Consider the following 19,501-nt stretch of genomic DNA (forward strand, 5'->3'; position numbering starts at 1 on the left):
TAACCTAATTAACATGAGCTAATTAACTAATCCTTTATACAGCCTAGGTGATTGAGACATGTCCTTTTGCCCAGACTGAGATAATTATCACAGGACACCTTCTCACAATAGCAGCAGCTCCAATAGGAGTCGTCCCGTCTCCTACATTGTATAGAGGACAATGTCATCAGCTCATTCAATTAACATAAACACAAGTAGTTGGAGTGGATGACACCAGCATTTCCTCACAGGATGTGTCCCAACAGAATGAATCAGTCTTATCATTCTAATATGGCATATAAAGGGTTCCCAGAGTCTGTGTGTTTTGGGGGGACATGGAGCTGAATCCAAAGTAACACCAACCCCAGGGTCCCCAGGCATACAGCTCACAGAGAGCACCATTCCCCCAAATGCTAGGGCCCATAATCAAAAGGCAACAGGCTTGCATTCAGTCCTCTCCAACTGCCTCTGTCCCGGCTAGGTCTGTCACATATATAAAGTGTTTAGGATCTTTAAAAGAATAGGATCCTACAATGTGACTTAACATGAATTTATAGTGAGCAAAATATCAAATGATAAAAAAGTCAAATAATAAACAAACAGCATATATTGCAAATGCATGTGAAAAAAAGGAAGAAATCTGAAAAAAACAAAAGTCCATGCAGGAATGTTCAATCCATAGGTAGATACAACAAAGCACCCATTCGAGAGAAATGTGAAGAAAAAACGCCAATAGATGATCCACCATGAAGTGAGTATATAGATTCTGCTTACCAGACGGCGATGACTGCTATTACGGCAGTCTTGCCCAGCATAGGGATTAGGGTCTCCCAAAACCGAGGATACAACACAGGAACAACAGCTTTAACAGTCGGTCGTTACCGGAAACATAAAACAGAATACTCCCATAGCGTAAAAACGTATGACAAAAGGGGATTTATTAAAATAAAAGGAATCACACTTACAATGTTGTGGAGAACATAAAGCGTAAGGGATATCATACAAGCAGCGGTGTCTCCGTATGCCGCGATTCACTTCCTACACTCGTAAGCCCATCCAAGAACGTGATGACGTCACCGTCGTAGGGAGGAGCCTAAGACGGTGACGTCATCACGTTCTTGGATGGGCTTACGAGTGTAGGAAGTGAATCGCGGCATACGGAGACACCGCTGCTTGTATGATATCCCTTACGCTTTATGTTCTCCACAACATTGTAAGTGTGATTCCTTTTATTTTAATAAATCCCTTTTGTCATACGTTTTTACGCTATGGGAGTATTCTGTTTTATGTTTCTGGTAACGACCGACTGTTAAAGCTGTTGTTCCTGTGTTGTATCCTCGGTTTTGGGAGACCCTAATCCCTATGCTGGGCGAGACTGCCGTAATAGCAGTCATCGCCGTCCGGTAAGCAGAATCTATATACTCACTTCATGGTGGATCATCTATTGGCGTTTTTTCTATACATTTCTCTCTGATGGGTGCTTTGATGTATCTACCTATGGATTGAACATTCCTGCATGGACTTTTTTTTTTTTTTCAGATTTCTTCCTTTTTTTAAACATGCATTTGCAATATATGCTGTTTGTTTATTATTTGACTTTTTTATCATTTGATATTTTGCTCACTATAAATTCATGTTAAGTCACATTGTAGGATCCTATTCTTTTAAAGATCCTATACACTTTATATATATATATTTAGCGCTGCACTTTTCATTGTTTTATTACTGTGTGGGCAGGACAAGTTTTCTGGAAGTGTGTGTCTTACAACTTGATAAGATCAATTCTTGAACACTAAGGTAAAGCCAATAAAAGGCAACAAAAATGATAATCCAGTGGCATTTAATAGCATGGTTACAGTTTAGTAAACCTCCACTCACCTAATTTTAGGAAAGTGAACTTCAACCGTGATCCCAAATGTGCTTAGGTGTCTGTACTTACCTTAACCATGGTTCTTCTTGGCCCTGATCCAATGTTGTACATTCTAGAAAATCCCAAGCAAAGAAAGTGGAATTCACAGATCTAAAGTGTCCCAACGTGGCACTGCACAGGCCTACCTTACCTACTCAAGGGCCAGAGTCAGATGGCAGAGTTAACGGTTACCCAAACATTTCAGAGTGTCAGAGCATAAGTTCAAAATATACTCCCAGATAATAAAAGGGTGAAAACATAGTATATTGTTCTAAAGTATGCAATTTTTTCAACAGAAAAATTGACCCAAGCAGAAATGAAAATCAAAAGCTTTATTAAATAAATTGGTTCACAACTTTATTTCATAATTCGATGCTGCTTTTATGACAAACCACTAAATTTACAGAGCCTGCCCACTTGTGTTGAAAAAAGAGCTCTAGGAAATATTGTAAAGCACTGACTGGCTACTGTCTTATTGTAGCATCCATAATGAGCACAACCCTAAAATCCCCCCAAAATGCAGCTAAAATTAAAAACCACATTGGAAAATACACTATAGCTAAAACAGAAATACTTATATATAAATTAAATCTGACTTGTCACAAGAATGAACATCCAAATCGGTTAGTGTATTGTTCAGTTTAAGTGCAATCAGTTACCACAGAAATCTATAGTCTGGCGTAAATAACTTAGGCTATATCTTCCTATAAAGACTACAGTTTTTACTGGAGTACCCAACAAAAAAACAAAACAAAAAAAAAAAAACAACAGTATGTTTACTTAAAAATAAAATTGAAAAAAGTAGGAAAATATAACTTCTGCAAAACAAAATAAAAAGGCATACAAAATGTATAAACCTAAACCAACATTGGAATTAAGATTTTCCAGCAATAAAAAGAAAGAAATATTGTCCTGACAAGCAGGCCAGCACAGTGTAATAAATTGTGCTCTGCACAAAATATAATGTGGCACCATATAACTTTAATGCTGAGTTAGGCAGTTATTAAAGTAAACCTCAGAAGCTCTTCCAATATTAAAAACAGTCTACTTAGAAGACCCATCATTTGATAAACTGCACCCAAGGCCGTCTCCACAGTCCCAGCTTCAGCTGGGGAGCATCAACAGCTTTGGACTGTTTGCGATTATGTATGCAGTAAACTTAAGCCTATGTGATCGTATCTTAGCTTAGGTGGCTGGAACATTTACAACATTCGTGAGTACTTAAAGTAAACCTGTCATAAAAAATATACAAAGAATGCTATTGTTGACCTGTTTGGGAAGGTGGATAATCATCTCCCTGAGCTTCTGTCTTCACTAAAGCCTGGTACCAAAAACTGACAGCTCAAGTAGCAGCTGCTTCGCTAACAATCCGATATTAGTACAGTGATCTCCCCTGCTGAGCCATTGTGTTCTGACAGGGGAAACACTCGGGTCAGCGCTCGCAGCCATTGGCTGAGAGCATTGATCGGGAACAGGTCGTCAAACCTTTTTCGGTCATTAACCTTCGACAGAAGCCGGCTGCTGTACAAAAGGGCCGAATGTCGGTCGGTTGCTACTGAACCGGTCAATATTCGGCCTGTGTGTACTAGGCTTTAGAAAGCTGCTATCTACAAACTAGTATGCAGCCATTGAAATCAGATTTGCATACTTGTTCTGTGTGATGGACTTATTAGCTATTGAAGCCAGAGAATGAGAAAAACAAAAACTTGCAGCTTCCAAAACAAATTGATTAGGTTGTGCCCACAAAACTTTAACGAAAGCACTATATAAATTAAAAATGTTTATGCAACAAAATATATAGAAGAAAAACAACCACTACTTCTGATGGAATGCACACAAAACTTATTTCATAGTGTCCTTTCTTACTGGAAACCATCAGAAATTCTCCTTACTTCATTAAACATTACAACAGAACAGTCCTGAATTAAAAAAAAAAAAAAAAAAAAAAATGGTTTGACTCGTGCTGCAGTTGAAGCTTCCCGTGCTCTGATCCTGTGTGAACACTGCATTTACTTAACAGTGATGCAGAGGGGATGTTGGTAATATGGTTGCATTTTAGTTGTTCTAATATTGGGGGGAAAGAAATGTAAACAATTTTAATGGTTTCAATAACTCCTTATTTTAGGCAATGCCTTCTTTTTTAATTAGAGTGTAGTTCTCCTGTAAGGATGTCAAATTTCACAACCAAGAAAGTCTAAATTCAAAATATACAGTCTGTTTAGAAAACCCTATGCACGCAAAGTATTTTTTGCATATGCCATGCAAAATTAACAAAATTACCCCTTTTCCAGGTCATTTCTTAAAAAAAAAAAAAAAAAAGCTAATCAAAACGATAAATATTCTTGCTTATTGAATAAATAATTTTCAAGGAAATAATTCAAATTGGTTTTCAAATGGCAAATCAATTACTCAACCTTTTCTTGGAATATTATAAAGGGTCAATAAGCCTAAAAGAAAACTGGCTTACAGAATAGATCTGGCCAGCAGTGAAATTAAAGAATACTGAATTTACCCTTTCTTCAGCTTACTATGACAATAATACGTAAATTGGTTTCAGTCAGCTACACAGTTAGCTAAAATGCATTATACAACCTGTTTATGGGTTAATGGCCCTCTTGACAAATCATATATATGCATTATGCACTTGAAAAGCAGTTTGACCTAAAAACCCAGAAAACAGCCCAGAGCCCTCTAATTACATATGGAAAAAATGTACTGTTTACTAGCTAGATAATAAATTGTCCAAAAGGAGTTTATTAACCTACATCCTGCAAGCAGCTTTTTCCATATTAATAGGGAACCATAGACAAGCTTGCTTTAATTATAAAATTAAATACACTATACAGTAAAATGATCATGAAGCAGCCTTGAAGGCGAACATCTCGTCAGTGCAACAGCCCTGCTGTAAAGCCTCAGATTTTTCAGGTCACACGCATCATACAATGAAGTAGCTGGTGATATCGATAGGAATTAAAAAAAAAAAAAAAAATGTATATACATACACACACACACACACTCACTGTAGATCGTGCTTTCCTGGTGGATAATATAAAAGTAAGCAACAAATCCTGAAAACCAGTCTTTGTTCAGTAGTGTCAGATACCTATGCAGTTATTTACTCAACTTGCTTTCATCTTAACTCAGATGAATACTGTGCCCTAGAGTACATAACACAAGTATTATTCCATCTGTCCACACCCCTCCTCAAATTTGAAAGATATTCTTGAGGTTATTCTCCACTTAGTATACGCTCTATCTCCTCTAAGCGCTTCAAAGCGGCCACTCTTTTATTTTCAATGTCTTTGATTTCTTTTGTTGATTTCTGCTTTATTTCTTTGTCTGTATTTTTCTCCTGATGACTTTTAGACTTCAGAGGTCCTTTGTTTTTTGTTTTTGTTGGTGGACTAGTTTTTGGTATATTGCTATCCTCTTTCAATTTTTCAGACGGAGTTTTTTTTTTTCCCGTCTCGCCGTTCTCCCTCCCTTGTCCTTCAGATGATTGTGGAGAAGCTGTTGCCCCAGGCACAGCCTGTCCAGCATTGGCAGCATTTAGTGCCATTATTTTACCCCGCACTATGCTGAGATGACGTTGTATGTATTCCTCATGGGGGGCTAAGGCTAAGGTCTCGACAAGGCACCTTTCAGCTTTTAAGAGATCCCTCTCCTCAAAATAAACCACACAGAGATTGTGTTTTCCTTGGACGTTTTTGGGATCCATTTCTATAATTTTTTCAAAACATTTTTTAGCTCCTTTAATGTCTTTCTTTTGATTCATAAGGATGTCTCCTTTAAGTATAAGTCCTTTAATATGGTCTGGGTAATGCCGAAGCAGCTCATCCAGGACAGGAAGAGCCTCCAGTTCCCTTGCAGTCTGGGAATAGAGAAGGGCCAAGTTAAAGAGTGCACTTCGGAAACCATGCTGTAACCGTATTGCTTTCTTCATCCATTTTTCAGCTTCTAAATCCTTTTTCTCATCCATAGCTAGCATGCCCAAATTAAAATACCCATTTGCATCACTTGGTTCTTCCTCAATATATGTTAAAAGTCTTTTCTTGGCCTCTGGTCGTAATTTAGGATTCCCTTAAAAAAAAAAAAAAAAAATTATCAGTACTAAAAAAATTAATTCATAAAAGATAGATGAAAAGGTAATTAAAATGTATTAAAGACACATGTTCCTATAGCCTTTGCAGATTCAGAAAATACACATATTTACCATCATATATGCGGTTGGGATAGTATTAGGTAGCAAATTAAAGCGGTATTGAATCCAAAAACAAAAATGTAATACACTGCAGCTTACCAATCCCTTAGATGTGGCGGCTACTTTAGTTTTCTTTTTTTTTTTTAGTCCCCCCTCCCCCCTTTATTTCACCTGGTGATCTGGCCAGTAACACACTTCTGACTTGGGGTGTGTGCACTGTGAATAAAGTAGTAAAGTGGACGCCTTGGGACAGCAGAACAGTCAGTCTGGGGAGAGGGTAGTGTTAAAGGATAGGTTCATCTATGTAAAAAACAAAAAAAAAAAAAAACGCAAATCTTTTTGTAAAATATACACTTTTTTTTTTTTTTTTTTTAAACTAGGAGCCTGCAAACCATTGCACCCGCAATCAGCAGATCACAGGTGCAATGCAAGGCTCTTGCAGACTGTCAGGGTAAGTGGTCTGCTTGTACCGTTTACGAGGCAGGCAGGTACACACTGACAGGGAACATCAAATACCTAGAGTGCTCAACAGCTCCCTGGTAGTTCATTTAGAACTACAAGCCATACATGTAGTAATCACATTTACAGAACTCTGAAAGAATGACGCGGCCGGGTGGACAGAGCTCTGCACGACCGCATTTTTTTAAAATTGTGACAGCAAATGCAGGGAGTCACAATGGGGGATCAGGGTGCATGGGCTGCTGCAACAGTAACAGGTTACAAAAGGTGAACTTATCCTTTAAGCAAGGTACAGTTGTGCTCCAAAGTTTACATACCCTGGCAGAATTTATAATTTCTTGGCCATTTTTCAGAGAATATGAACACAAAAACTTTTTTCACTCATGGTTAGTGTTTTGCTGAAGCCATTTATTATCAATCAACTGTTTACTCTTTAAATCATGACAACAGAAACTACCCAAATGACCCTGATCAAAAGTTTATATACCCTGGTGATTTTGACCTGATAACATGCACACAAGTTGACACAAAGGGGCTTGAGTGGCTATTAAAAAGGTAACCATCCTCACCCGTGATCTGTTTGCTTGTAATTAGTGTGTGTGTATAAAAAGTCAATGAATTTCTGGACTCCTGACAGACCCTTGCATCTTTCATCCAGTGCTGCACTGACATTTCTGGATTCTGAGTCATGGGGAAAACAAAAGAATTGTCAAAGGATCTGCGGGAAAAGGTAGTTGAACTGTATAAAACAGGAAAGGGATATAAAAAGATATCCAAGGAATGGAGAATGCCAATCACCAGTGTTCAAACTGTAATCAAGAAGTGGAAAATGAGGGGTTCTGTTGAAACCAAACCACGGTCAGGTAGACCAGTTAATATTTCAGCCACAACTGAAAGGAAAATTGTTCGGGTTGCAAAAAAAACACACAAATAACTTCAGGGTTACATACAGGACTCTAAAGACATGTGGCGTGACTGTTTTTAAGATGCACAATAAGGAGGCACTTGAAGAAAGATGGGCTGCATGGTCGAGTTGCCAGAAGAAAGCCATTACTACGCAAATGCCACAAAGTATCCCGCTTACAATATGCCAAACAGCACAGAGACAAGGCCTCAAACCTTCTGGCACAGTCATTTGAAGTGATGAGACCAAAATTTATCTTGTTGGCCACAACCATAAATGCTTCAGTTGGAGAGTTGTCACGATGAAAGGTACACCATTCCTACTGTGAAACACAGGAGGTGGATCACTGATGTTTTGGGGATGTGTGAGCTACAAAGGCACAGAAAATTTGGTCAAAATTGATGGCAAGATGAATGAAATATGTTATTAAAAAAATACTGGAAGAATATTTGCATTCATCAGCCAGTAAGCTGCGCATGGGACATACTTGGACATTCCAACAGAACTATGATCCAAAACACAAGGCCAAGTCGACCTGTCATTGGCTACAGCAGAATAAAGTGAAGGTTCTAGAGTGGCCATCTCAGTCTCCTGACATCAATATCATTGAGCCACTCCGGGGAGATCAAAAATGTGCAGGTCATGCAAGACAGCCCAAGAATTTATAGGAACTGGAGGCCTTTTGCCAAGAGGAATGGGCAGCTTTACCATCTGAGAAGATAAAGAGCCTCATCCACAAAAAACACAAAAAATACTTCAAGCTGTCATTGATGTTAAAGGGGGCAATACACGGTATTAAGAACTGAGGTATGTAAACTTTTGATCAGGGTCATTTGGGTAGTTTCTGTTGTCATTATGATTTAAAAAGGAGTAAACACAGCTGATTTATAATAAATGGCTTCAGCCAAACACTAACCACGAGTGAAAGAAAAGTTTATGTTTTATCATTCATATTCTCAGAAAATTGGCCAAGAAATCATATTCTACCAAGGTATGTAAACTTTTGAGCACAACTGTATACAAGCACAGTGAACTTCTGGAATTACCTTACAATTTAAAATGTGCTAGTTTACAATGGACTAAGTCCAAAGCGTCTACCATCTCATGCATTTCTCTTTATTTTGAACTGACACTTTTACTGAGCACCAGGAGTACAGCCCACAAAGTCCACATAAAAATTCTTAATAGTATAAAAATGGTGCTCCGTATCCCCTTAGTAGAAAGAAGTGAATTTCCTCATCTGGATATCATCACCAACACCTCGAGCATGGATAATCCCCGTTGGTAATAAAGTCACCAAAAATAAGTGATAAACGGGGCTTGTGTCACCATACACTATAAGATGATCTCCAATCCAGATTCCCCCAAGCACGATGCAATTGCAACAGGCACTAGAGCCTGTAATCACTTGAGACTTGAAAACGACTCCTGTCCCCGGATTAGAATAGTTTTTCTATTGGGCAATTCATAAAGTGCATCCATTCAGAGGTATTGGTGTCCCCTAGTCTGCCGTGCACAGAGATCTGGTTCCAGGATGTGTGAAACCGACAGGCAGACTCCTGCCTGTCAGGTGAGAGTGTTCGGGTGGTGCCGGCGGGTAGAGGGGAAGGAGAAGAGCGGATACATGTCCGCTCTCTTCCCCTTTTCGCAGTGACCCGGAAAGTGACATCTCTGATGTTACTTCCGGGTCACGTTCTCAGTGTCCCCGGCTCGCTTTGCCAGTGTAGGATGTTTTGCAATGCGAGCGATCTGCTTTGCAAAACATTAAGTAAAACACAGGAGAGATATGTAGGGTCATTTTACTCTCTAGGGTGTCCGTTTTCAGAAAATAAATAAGGTTTGGGGTTTTGTGTACTCTTCAGGCCTAAAATTATTTTTTTAAATAGGTGTGCAAAAAATGCAAAAACGGCTCTGGCAGCGAAAGGGTTAAAGCAATATTATGCTATGTGTGGAATGCTTCCTTTTAACCTCATAGTCCACTGATTGAACTGAGCAATGTGTGGATGCCGTTGCAGACGAGATCACCTTGAGGCAGATGTCCTATGAGCCATTTGTGCAGATGATGTTGAGATCAGGGCTTTGTGGGGTCAAACCATCTCTTCCAGGACTCCTAATGCCATGTACACACGACCGGTTTTGCCGTACTTGCTTCAGAGCAAGCGTCGTTTTTGGTCCGTTGGAAGAGCATACAAAGCATTTTTCGCGATAGGAATTGGTTCCGTCGGAAACATTTAGAACATGTTCTATTTCTAGGTCCGTCAGAATTTAAAAAAAAAAGTCCGATGGAGGCACACACACGCACACGATCGGAATAGAAGATGAAAATCTTCCGTTTGACTTTTTCTGTCGGACATTCCGCTCGTGTGTACGCGGCTTTAATCTCCTTTACTATGAAGATAGTTCTTAATTACATTGGCTGCATGTTAGGGGGGGGGGGGGGGTCCGGTGTCTTGTTGCAGAATAAATTGGGGGCCAGTCACATGCCTCCCTGATGGTATGGCATGATAAATATCTGGATGTATTTCTCAGCATTGAGTAAACCAATAATCCTGACCAAATCTCTCTATTTGCAGAAATGCAGCCCCAAACTTGCAATGAACTGTGATTGGCCCCAAATGTATTATGCAGCAAGACAATGACCCCAAACATACAGCCAATGTCATTAAGAACTATCTTCAGCGTAAACAAGGAGTCCTGGAAGTGATGGTTTGGCCCCCACAGAGCCACAATCTCAACATTGAGTCGGTCTGGGATTATATGGAGACAGATTTCGGGCAGACTATATCCACAGAAGTTCTGTGCTTACTTCCCCAGGATGTTTGGAATAACTTACCTGCCAAGTTCCTTAAAAAATTGGGTGCACAAACACTGGGTGTACCTAGAAGAATTGATGCTGGTTTACAGCAAAGGGTTGTCACACCAAATATTGATTTGATTTAAATTTTTCTTCTGCCTGCCTAAAACTTTTGCACAGTACTGTGTGTGTATATCCCTACATATACCTACACCTACACACACACACACACACACACACACACACACAATATATTACCCTAGGTATTTGGACGCCTGCCTTTGCATGCACATGAACTTTAATGGCATCCCAGTCTTAGTCCGTAGGATTCAATATAGAGTTGGCCCACCCTTTGCAACTATAACAGCATCAACTCCTCTGGGAAGGCTGTCCACAAGGTTTAGGAGTGTGTCTATGGTTTAGGTTTGTTTTATTAATGAAAATAGAATTTTTGACCTGTAAAATCTATTTCTTGCGGTACATCACAGGACACAGCCGCTTTAGTGATCCTTACTATCAGGGTTATGCACCACCTACAAAACGAGACAGAAATTTCCCTCCCAGGCATAACCCCTCCCCTGGCAGAAAGATGTCTGTTTTGTAGCAAACCATAAACTAAAAACACAGAGAGAGGGATCTCTGTGTCCTGAGATATACTTCAAAAAACAGATTTTACAAGCAAGTAAAAAATCCTATTTTTTTTAAATTTTACATCTAAGGACACAGAACAGCTTTAGTAATTCTTACTATCAAAGATGTACCAAAGCACTTAAATGAGGGGAAGGGAACACAGTAACAAGGCAACAGGTCAACCAAAAAACAAACCAGGAATAGGAAAGAACCTCAGGCAGCAGCCTGTACATCACTGGACCAAAAGTAGTATACTCAGCAGCCCTAACATCTACCTGGTAGAAACCAGTAAAGGTGTGAACCAAAGATCGAGTAGCAGCCTTGCAAACTTGAGAAACAGAATCTTGGTGACAAAAGGCCCAGGAAGCACCTACACTTCTGGTAGAATAAGCCTTTAACAGGAAAGGACAATCCCTTCCTTTCAGACCGTAAGAAGAGGGAATCAGAGTGCTTAACCACTGAATTTGATCTCAGGTAGGTTCAGACAGCAAGGAGCACATCTTAAGTGTAGACAGCCTTGTCCCCCAGTGACCGAAGCCTAGGACTAAAAAGGAAGGCAAGACAATGACTTAATTGGAATGGAAAGCCAAGCCAACCTTACACAAGAAGAACAGCTCAGGTTGAGACACCATGTAGCCATGGTGGAGCACCAGAAACTGCTCCTTATGCAAAAGGGTTGCCTGTTCCAAAACAGCCAAACTAATAGCTACCAGAAACAACCTTCCTCATGAAAAGAGCCAAAGGAAGTCTTGAGGCAGTACAAAACAGAGGTTTTTGTAATACAAAAAGATCCAAATTGGGACAGTGAAGAGATCTGAATAGAATCCGTGGAACTTTTTGACCTCTGGTACTGGAATAATCATTCCTTGACAAAAAAGATGATCAAGAGCCTACAAAAGAGCTAATCTTTTCTGTCAATTCAAAGAAACAATTTGAAAGCATGAAGTGAGGAGGGGGAAGTTCTAAAACTTTAGATTGTAGCCTCGAGCCACCATACAATGGACCCACTTGTCTGCTATTTCCCCTTGCCAAACTTCCGTATAAGCCTGCAAATCTCCCCCTACACACATAAGTGGAACACCCCTTCACTGGGAAGAGGATTTGGGAGTCTATTTTTGCTCGCTTGGAGGCCAAAGACTTTAATCGAACTGAGACTATGGAAGTGAAGGCCTGGGGTAGCGGTAGCGAAAGAAACGTCTCAAGACAGAAGTGGACAGAGCAGCCAATCTTTGAGGTGTGTGCTTGCCCTTCAACTTAAGTGGTAAAAGAGAACTTTTGGTGCCTGAAATCGTGTAGATATACTTATCTGGGATCAGGCTCAAAACATTTTCCCCATGAAAAGTAAAAATCCTTCTGGTTGAATTTGGGCTCTTTATAAGGGTCATTACTACAAATGATGAGGCTGATTTACTAAAGGAGTTGAGAATCTCAAAAATAGTAAAGATTCACATTAATGCAAATTCCTGTATATTTCATTGTACGAAACTGGAAAATTGAACTGAATTTTCATTCTTCTTTTGGCTGAAGATCATCAAGCCCTGTTAACTTTATGTATGGGAAAACAGATTACTACACAAAAGATTTATTAAAACATACCAGATTCCTGCATGAGTAAGGCAGAGTTGAACAAAGCCAACTTATGTCTCCGATTCAGATCAAGTGCTTGATTGAAGTTCTTCAATGCTTCATTTGGATCTTTCAATTCAATATAAACAATAGCAAGGTTGTACCATAAATCTGCATTTGCTGCATCAAGTTCCAAAGCCTTGATATAAGCTTCTTTAGCTTCTAAAGGTCTGTTCATTTTTAACAGTAATTCTCCCCTAAACAAAAAGAAGAGAAAAAAAAAATCTTGAAAGTTCAAATTTCCAAACCTATAAACAGAGACATTCAATCATTCCCATAAAAGGTCATAGGATTCCTGTCAAACAGGGTGAAACCACCCTGAAAGACAAAAGACTCACACATTATAAAAGTGAATTTAGGGTTTGGCTTGTGGAATGCGAGGATGCACTTTATAGAAGAAAAATATGGCGTATCTCTGATGAAGTACAGTATATTGTTATTGAATTTGTACCGATTTTGAGAGGGAGAGATTGGGAGTTATTGCTTAAACTACGGAAGTCTAAATTAGATACATATGAATTTCTCTGGTACACTTGTTTATGCATAGTTTTGCATTGGGCTTCACTGATTTAACGTACAAATAAAGGCTCCTTTTATGACAGTCTAAAAATGTTCCACATCCATTTACTATGTGATGCACAAGCCTGATAAAGAAAATGAAAAACCTGCTTTAACCTCCCTGACTGAGTTAAATCCTCCTTCATTTGTGTCTCACATCCCCCCCCCCCCCCTCCCAGACACTGCAGCTCACAGTGGGGTTTCAGCAACAGAGGCAGTGCTGTCAATCCAGAAAGCAATGGGCATAAATGGGTGTGGCCAGGTGCTGATCGACATAATAAAGGCTTTTCTCAATGCTGATAGCCATGCCCCCATGGCATTTTTCTCATCGCCTACCTGAAAGTGACAACTTTGCTTTGATATTAGAAACAACGTAGCATTGTTGCCACACGATCATTACAGGAAGGTGCATTACTTAGACTTCACTGGCAGGATCCACAGGTATTTATAAGACATTGCAGGGCACTAAGAGAAAACTAAGCACAAATACACCAACATGTGCTGCAGCACTGTTTTTTTTAATGGAAGGCCATAGTTATACTTTAATTTAAACTGCAATGAAATGTTCCATGTATGCTATCCAATCATATAAATAAATGTTTAAAAGTGGTTGTAAATGCTTACATATACCCACTGAAGTGACTAGCTTCAGACAATATACATAGATTAAACAAATTCCCCTATTTAAGTTGTAGCCGTTTATCTGCAGCCTTCTCTCCTCTACAGCCTCCTGAAGCACACATTTTACACAGCATTTCAGATATCTAGAAGGCAGGGGGTGGTGATCTGAAGTCTGCATACAGCAGGGAGCTGAGCTGAGTGTACTTTGAGACCTGAGTGGAGGGAATGGAACACCCCCTCTTCGCACAGGGGATTTTGTGTTGCTCGCATAATCTGCCAGAAATGACTAATGCAGATTGCAGAGGGAAGATAGAGCAGATTGAAATTAAACTAGGTGCTTCGGATTAAGGATAGTACACAATATAAAGGGGTATGATTTGTTCATTTCAGAGGTTTGCAACCACTTTAAATTCTTACTAGATTACTGTTTTTTTGGTCAATGAATGATGATTGTGCTGTGTGTTTTTCCCAAGCCTCCAACACAAAAACGAAGACTCATTTTCTACATGTGAATCCTATATTAACGGAAACAGCGCTGCATCACCTGAAACGGTTCTTTGCAGGCTTTCATTTCCCCAGCACTACCATCTTGCTTGTGGAAAGCTGGTTATGACGCTATTTCATAACTGACTTAGCACTACGCTTGTGTGAGGCGTGCTACACCTCCTCAAATTCAAAGTTCTGGAGAATAAAAATAGATAATGGTTCCAGTAGCGTCTGCTGGATAAAATGGTTTGACTAAGAAGAGACTCTTCAAACAGCGGATCATCTAAATGTGGAAGTAAAGTCCACCTTTTAACTTGTACCTACAGGTAAGCCTATAATAAGGCTTACCTGTAGGTACAGTGAATATCTCCTAAACTTGCACTGTTTAGGAGATATTCACATGGGATGCAGCCGATGACATCATTGGCGCATGCGCTCTGAGAGAATGGCATACCCATGCCGTAACTTCAGAGCTCTGTGCTGGGGTTCCTGTGCATGCATCATCACCTGGAAGGAAGACCGCGTGAAGATAGAAGTGCCAGGTAGCCGTAAGAGCTCTGTGCTGGAGGGCTCTGTGTGCAGGCAAGTCATTCGTAATGTGCTAGTATGTAGTGCATATTAGTACATTGTGACTTAAACCTTCAGGGGGCACAATTTTTTGTTACCTTTGTGGTGGTTTATTACCGTTTTAAAAGGGACCACACACCTGTTTCTTCTAGTGTGTAGTCTCAAGAGGACAGTACATTGCTAGTGTACACTGTGACAGATTATTTCCCAAATGCAACAGTTTTCCAAGGCCTGAATGCAAACATTTGAGCTCACAATTGGATCAGTTTGCTTTGATTACATTGAGAACAGAAAGTGAACTGTTAAATTACATTTGGTAATGTTCTAATGCCCAATGCCCGTGCTGCACTGGATTCCCACTTGTAATCATTGAACTTGTTGCTCCATTTGCCTAAACCATTTCTCTAATTTTCTGAGTGCAGCTGCCACTGAATAAATTTTCATTTAATTTACAGTTGTTTGTTTTATAGCTTTTCCAACGTACTTATTAGTCAACACTTATGAGTTTGCTACAAAAGTAAGAAATTATTAAGGAATATAACATGCATAACAAGTCTTACTAAAGAGAAATGACAAGCCTTTAGCAGAATTAGGATGACCATCACATAGTAAGACACGGGGAAAATCTTGGATGATAAATTTGGACATGGTAACAAGGGGGCATGAAGGGATCAGACTATTTGCATTCCCGAGAGGATATACACAGGGACAAGTGTTGTTAGGCTAGAACGTGAAGAATTAATAGACGTCTTGTAGGCGATTAGTGGTTTGATGTAATTCTGGAAACAATACAGAGCCAATGTACCGAATAGCTATGGGTGGAGGTGTCTGAAGTGTTTGGTAGGCAAGAAAAGTTTCACAGCTGCATTTATGACTGACTGAAGCAATGCCAACTAAGAGGTAAGCTTATTAGTAATGATAAACACAGATTAATATTTTAGTACTTTAATTAGTAAAGTATGTGAAATATGCATTTCAATTGAAAGTTCATAATTCCGATAGAGCTTTAATGTAGGCGCGAAGGAGAACAAAGGTCTAATGGGCTTGCTGCAAGGCTAACATAGCTACATTGTTTCAGGTACACAAGTGTTAATTACAGTCTGCAATCACACAACTGTAGACCCCATTAGTGAGGACAGCATTGCTAAGGTTAGCCAGTAGTGTGTTAGTGCTAGGGCAAAGATATTGTGTTGGAAGTTCAAATTACCAATTACATTGCCCAGGGTTACAGCATACATTACAAAGATGAGAGGACTAAGCAAAGATCCCTGTGGCATTCTCGTTTACATTAACAGCAAATAGCAGTTCAGTTCACATTGTCACGTGACTGCACCACTTTTTTATAGTATATTTATTTTAGCACCTACCCATCATTTACTGCTAGCGTGAAAGAAGCCCTATAGTTAATTTAAAGGCGGACGGGAAGGAATGCTGATGCAGGCTAACGTACCTGTACATCAGTCTGCATCAGTGGCTCCTGCGCGGCTCACAGAGAACGCACCCGGGAGCCTGGCGATTCATGTGTCACCTGGATTCACATTACCGCTGTGTCTGGGTGATCATATGGTGTTTTACCATGTGATTGCTGTTGTGTCCAATTACAGCAATCACATAGTAAACAATGTAAAGTGAAAGTAAAGATCAGTATTCTCTGCTCTCACTGAGAGCATAGAAGACTAATGCTGCAGCCTGTGAGTGTACAGCAGCCTGTCATACTGCATGTACACTCACAGACTGCAGTTCCAGCCTACCCCAGTGTCCCTGATCACTGCCCCAGTGAAATGTAAACAAATAGCAGCCAGCCACTGTCACTTATTCCATTCACATGTCCTGACCTCTGTCATACTAGCGCCCAATCCCTGCCATAAACATACCAGCGCCCTGATCAATACCATGTCATACAGCGCCCTGATCACTGCCATACCCCCTACCGGTGTTCTGATTACCATCATACCAGCATCCTGATCAGGGCCATACCAGCGGCCTGATCACGGCCATACCAGCGGCCTGATCACGGCCATACCAGCGGCCTGATCACGGCCATAACAGCGGCCTGATCACGGCCATAACAGCGGCCTGATCACGGCCATAACAGCGGCCTGATCACGGCCATAACAGCGGCCTGATCACAGCCATACGTCATACCAGCGGCTTGATCACTGCCATGTCATACCAGAGTCCGCCATTTTAGGGTTTCAACCGATCAATTTTCAGATATACAGCATCTCACAAAAGTGAGTACTTTTCATGTAACACTACTGAAGAAATTACACTTTGCTACAATGTAAAGTAGTTAGTGTACAGCTTGTATAACAGTGTAAATTTGCTGTCCCCTCAAAATAACTCAACACACAGCCATTAATGTCTAAATCGCTGGCAACAAATGTACACCCCTAAGTGAAAATGTCCAAATTTGGCCCAATTAACCATTTTCCCTCGCCAACCATGAATGCCAACATGTTCTGTGTCATACTGAAGCAAAGCATGATCCCCTCCCTTCGGGCACTGGGCCGCAGGGCAGTATTCCAACATGATAACGACCCCAAACACACCTCCAAGACGACCACTGCCTTGCTAAACGAGCTGAGGGTAAAGTTGATGGACTAGCCAAGCATGTCTCCAGACCTAAACCCTATTGAGCATCTGTAGGGCATCCGCAAATGGAAGGTGGAGGAGCGCAAGGTCTCTAACATTCACCAGCTCTGTGATGTCATCATGGAGGAGTGGAAGAGGACTCCAGTGGCAACCTGTGAAGCTCTGGTGAACTCCATGCCTAAGAGGGTTAAGGCAGTGCTGAAAAATAATGGTGGCCACACAAAATATTGACACTTTAGGCCCAATTTGGACATTTTCATTTAGGGGTGTACTCACTTTTGTTGCCAGCGGTTTAGACATTAACGGCTGTGTGTTGAGTTATTTTTAGGGGACAGCAAATTTACACTGTTATACAAGCTGTACACTAACTACTTTACATTGTGGCAAAGTATCATTTCTTCAGTGTTGTCACATGAAAAGATATAATAAAATATTTACAAAAATGTGAGGGGTGTGCTCACTTTTGTAAAATACTGTATATATACACACACACACACAGGTGTTCCCATACCTTTAAATAATTTCATTGTGTTTTAGTGCACAGTCCCCTTGGAAGTCAAAAATACAGCCTTCTTTATCCTGTGAGGAGCCCTCTGTTCACCTCATATTCTGTTCTTAAGACCAGTGGCCTCTGTGCACTCTATCCCCTTGGCCACTGGTCTTGCACATTTTCCCCTGGTTCTCAGAAAAGTGAGCGGCGAGATTACATCACCACTTGCTGCAGAAGGATGGTTTCAAACTCTTGGTCTGATTCGCCCACTGTAGAGCATAGGCCAGGAGTCGGATTCTTCCCATACATGCCCACGGTCTTGCCTACACTGCCGCCCATTCAGTGTGTGGGTGGATCGGACTGGGAGTCTGAGACCAATTGTTCAGCTCACTGCATCAAGAGCTTGCTTTACTGAGAACCACAGACTGAATGGGCGTAAACATGGGCTGGACTGTGGTCATGTAGGAGCAGAATAAGATGGCTTGTCCCTCTAAGCTGCAGGAGTCTGAGACCCTACTCTGTGCAATAGTTTTGCATAGGAGGAGCCCTGCTCCTCTTTTTTGGGTTCACCACCTGCGCTCCTGACTTCTCCCCCTACGAGTACCCTTAATAGCAAGCCTCTTGCTATGGGGGCACTTGAGCAGGTTTTCTCCTGAGCCACGCTCTGTCTCTCCATTCAAACACACAGCCCGGCTTGGCCCTGCTAGCTCATTGGCTCACTAGCTGTGATTGACAACAGCAGGAGCCAATGACTCCTGCTGCTGCGTGAGCCAACGAGGAGAGAGAGACCCTGGAGAGCCGCTGCTCTCATGCACATCGCTGGATGGCCCCATTTGAAATTGGTAATAGGTTTGAATACAAACCTTGAAAGCATTCTTCTAACGGAACTGGTACAACCACTGCTTTTGCCTGAAGTAGGTATATGGTGGCCATTAAGTGTGCTTCCTTTTGGTTTGAAGCTGGTGGCCTGGATGGGAAAAAGTGATGGAGGCATAGATAGAAATGGATTTGTACCCCTTTGAAATGACAGATTAAACTCAGGTCTGGGATGTTTTAGATCCATAATGGCACAAAACATCGACATCCACTCCCCATTAGGAGTGGGGGGTACCCTTTCATTTTGAGGAGCATCAGCTGCAACTGTTCTAAGAGAACAGGGTAATCAAAGACATGTTTATGCTCTCTGTTCATTTGTCTTATCCAGTTACCAACAGTCTGCAAATAGACATGACAGCAAGGGCTGAAACTGCAAGGTCAAAGGAGGCCTTTAAAGGGGCTTCAAAATGCCCATCAACATCCTCAATAGGAACTGTAAGGTGTTTATTGAAAACTGAAATGGCAGGATCCACTACTGTAATATCATTTATTTTTAATATCCTCTTCCACTGAAAAAATCTCAGTGAAAACTTAGGAGTGAATGTCCTCTCAGGATTCAGCCAGTGCTCATAAAAGCAATCAATCTGTGCATGTATGGTAAAAGCCTTATTATTTAGCCAGTCTTTAGTACCCATAGGGGCTTGTTGTGGCTGTGGAGATCCGGGTGCTTCCAAGCAAAGACTAGTGCGTCCTGCATCAATTAATTTCTCCACGGTATAGAGCATTTGGCATGAAGCTGTAACTCGTGCCTCATAAAATTGCAAGGGAAGGACATTCTCCTTTACAAACTCAGAGTCCTCAATACT

The 19,501-nt window shown here is 40.8% G+C and overlaps 1 protein-coding gene across 2 annotated transcripts in view; it reads right to left on the reverse strand.

The window, feature by feature from the left end:
* Positions 1 to 2,205: 2,205 nt before the first annotated feature.
* Positions 2,206 to 19,501, reverse strand: part of TMTC3 (transmembrane O-mannosyltransferase targeting cadherins 3) — a 135,329-nt gene continuing 118,033 nt past the window's right edge. For both annotated transcript variants that reach the window (XM_073620205.1, XM_073620206.1), the window contains exons 14-15: positions 12,473 to 12,699; positions 2,206 to 5,968 (exon numbers count right to left, since the gene is read on the reverse strand). In XM_073620205.1, the coding sequence (XP_073476306.1) occupies positions 5,118 to 5,968; positions 12,473 to 12,699 (1,078 nt within the window). In that variant the 3' untranslated portion in view covers positions 2,206 to 5,117. The remainder of the gene's footprint in view (positions 5,969 to 12,472; positions 12,700 to 19,501) is intronic.

This window comes from Aquarana catesbeiana, linkage group LG03 (assembly GCF_042186555.1).
Source record: "Aquarana catesbeiana isolate 2022-GZ linkage group LG03, ASM4218655v1, whole genome shotgun sequence".
NCBI classification, from domain to species: domain Eukaryota; kingdom Metazoa; phylum Chordata; class Amphibia; order Anura; family Ranidae; genus Aquarana; species Aquarana catesbeiana.